The sequence below is a fragment of the Sinocyclocheilus anshuiensis genome, unplaced genomic scaffold (genome assembly GCF_001515605.1).
Source record: "Sinocyclocheilus anshuiensis isolate Anshui unplaced genomic scaffold, SAMN03320099.WGS_v1.1 scaffold532, whole genome shotgun sequence".
Taxonomy (NCBI): domain Eukaryota; kingdom Metazoa; phylum Chordata; class Actinopteri; order Cypriniformes; family Cyprinidae; genus Sinocyclocheilus; species Sinocyclocheilus anshuiensis.
Window position 1 is genome coordinate 2,198,047 of NW_015555819.1, and position 2,943 is coordinate 2,200,989.

Consider the following 2,943-nt stretch of genomic DNA (forward strand, 5'->3'; position numbering starts at 1 on the left):
TATAATGACAGTAAAATGCTGATATTTGGATCTTTCTATTCATCAAAGAATCCTGAAAAAATGTACTCAGCTTTTTAAAATATTGATAATAATACTTAAAAATATTTCTTGAGCAGCAAATCAGCATATTAGAATGATTTCTGAAGGATCATGTGACACTGAAGACCGGAGTAATGATGCTGAAAATTCAGCTTTGATCACAAATGAAATTTTAATGCAGCCTTGGTGAACAGAAGAGAATTCATTACAAATCTTACTGTCCAAAAACTTTTGACTGGTAGTGTACACTGTAAAATGTCTTGCTGCTAAAATTTGTTATAACAACTTAACATTTGTTTAGATAACTTAAATATCCAACTTAACTAAACTTGTAATTTCACGTCAAGCACAAACACTTACTTTTTTAAGTTGAAAACACATTACTTGCTCCAATGCTAAAAAAGTTGAATTTGTTAGAAGTAATCGCAACAATCATTTTGTACAGCGTAAGTAAATGTATGTAACACCAAATACACATTCACTAATGAGCATCAATATAAAATGAGTTAATATTATCCAATAGCCCGTGTGTCCTCTGTGATATCGGTGAAAGTGAACGTCATTTCAAAGGCGTTTTAATGAACGATTACAAAAACAAGCAATTTTGTCATTAGAATAACGTGTGCTAATTAATTGTGCACATACATCCCGCAGCATAATCTACATACGGACGTGTCAGATCACAATTAATAAAGCAACACAAGCATGTGTTTCATTCTCAGCTTCGCAATCCTAACAACCACAGCCAGTTCTGACCCTAAATCCACGACAAGCTTCCCTCTCAGATACGCTCCAAATATTTGCTGTCGCCATCTGTTAGAAAAGACGGTGGAGCAGCGAAAAACATAAGTATTCTGCTTAAACACAGGCGGCGTGTCTTTGACCCCAGAGAGGGACGACCTTCGCCTGCTGTCTCTGTCTCTCTGGAGGAAGCCGGAGGAAAAGTGTCCTTGCTGCTGACATGTGAGGTCTGTGCCGTTTATCACGCCACATCTCTGAGACAGACACACTTTTGATCCCGTCTATCCAGCCCTAACGCCCAGCCCGCTGTTTCTGTGTCACAACGGTTGTTTCCTGTCCCCAGAATCATGGGAGTTCAGTACTTACATGTACCAGGTGTGCTTCTGGATCAGCTCTAACTGTAAGAGAAACACACAGAGAGAGACGGTTAGAGCCACTGCAGAAAAACAGCAGCCATCAATGAAGCACTCAGAGAACAGGTCTCAATCAATCACTCGAAACGATACTCGCAAATCTAATTTCAAGTCAATCTGAAAATAATATTAAGATAAAAACAAAATTGGAAAATGTGTGTGTGTGTGTGTGTGTGTGTGTGTGTGTTTGTGTTATTAATTGTAAATTGTTTTTCAATACTATTTTTTTAAACATTTTACATTGTCATTTTAACACATTAATTTGGTGCAGTTAATAATGAAGAGAAAAAAAATGCAACATTGCCCCTGGCCTTTATGTAAAATTCGTAATAAGGGATATTCCATATGTGTTTTTATATGAATATTATAATTTTAATATGATTAAATAATTAGGGCTGACGATTTAAAATGGTAATTTAGTGTTACTAATTATAAGAAAAAAATGCATACTCATGACCCCTGTTTTTTAATATCAATTCAATATCAGATATTATAGTTCTTACTTATATTTTTGATTGCAGTTCTTATTAATTTTAGATAGTTTTGTTTTCATTTTCATTTTAGTTAGTTTTTGTCATTTTATTCTGTGATTTTTGCCATTTTTTGGAAAATTTTCTTTATTTTTAATGTTTAGTTCATTAATTAATTTTTAAATAGTATTTATTTATTTGTTTTATTTCAGTTTTAGTTTCAGTCATTTTATTATGCATCAAGTTAAACTACATGTAAGTGAGGAACGTTGCCTGAAATAAAGTAAAATAAATAATAAAAATAAAATACGTTGAAATAAAATACGTTTTGGTATATATAATTTTATTTTAGTTAATGTTTCATTTCTTTCAAGTAATGGATATTCAAAATCTATTTTCATTTGAATTATATTTTTGAATTGGTATTCATTTCAAACATTATCGTTGTGCAGTTAACTATGAGTAAAAAAGTGATTAAAAATGTACGATTCCCCCAGCCTGTACAGTACATATATTTCATAATAAGGAATATATTCGATTTTTTTGTGGTTTGTTTTTGTTTTTAATATTATCACATTAGGACTGTCAATTTAAACATTAATTTAGTGTGATCTATGACTGGCTGGATCTGGAGTTTGTGAGTTTCACTAAATTAAATCTCTGAAAGACTTTCACATTTACACAGCACATAAAAACAAAACACACGATGTTGTTCGCTTTACATATCAGCCAGACAGTCTCTTCCTCTCTAACAGCTCTTGACTAAAATAAGTTGCAAAGACCAGCATCCTTTAAAGACTTCAGTGCAGTAGCCCGCTGTGAACTCTAGTGTTGTAGGCTTGGTAAAAGAGCCGCCGAGAGCAACCCTTCTGAAAAATGACAAATGGGACGGGCTACGGTCTTGTGACCTTCATGGAAACGTGTAAGTGAAGGCCATGAGACCGCAAGTCCACATCCAGCACCCAAAGTCTGGCTCCAGAAGATGAATACCAGAGCGAGTCCAGCTGAGAGGTAATGGAGACGTTTCGTCTGAGAGCAGATACATCAGCGTCTGATGACTAATGACCGGCTGTGTAGAGATGAGGGAGCAGAGATCCAATTATTATTTGCATATCTGTGCTGGAGTGGTACATAACTGCTGTCTACTGTTTTCCTCAATCATCTGTTTCTATGATATGTATTTCACATATGCTAACGCCTCACACACAGGCAAACACATACGTTCGTTCGCATGTGGCAAAACCCTCGAAAAAAAAAAAAAAAAATTCCAATCAACAGGT

At 34.6% G+C, this 2,943-nt stretch overlaps 1 protein-coding gene across 1 annotated transcript in view; it reads right to left on the reverse strand.

Annotated features, from left to right (window-relative positions):
* brsk2a (BR serine/threonine kinase 2a) overlaps positions 1-2,943 on the reverse strand; it is a 215,164-nt gene that overhangs the window by 29,357 nt on the left and 182,864 nt on the right. The window contains 1 exon segment of the mRNA XM_016469576.1: positions 1,147-1,178. Coding sequence (XP_016325062.1) covers positions 1,147-1,178 — 32 coding nt within the window.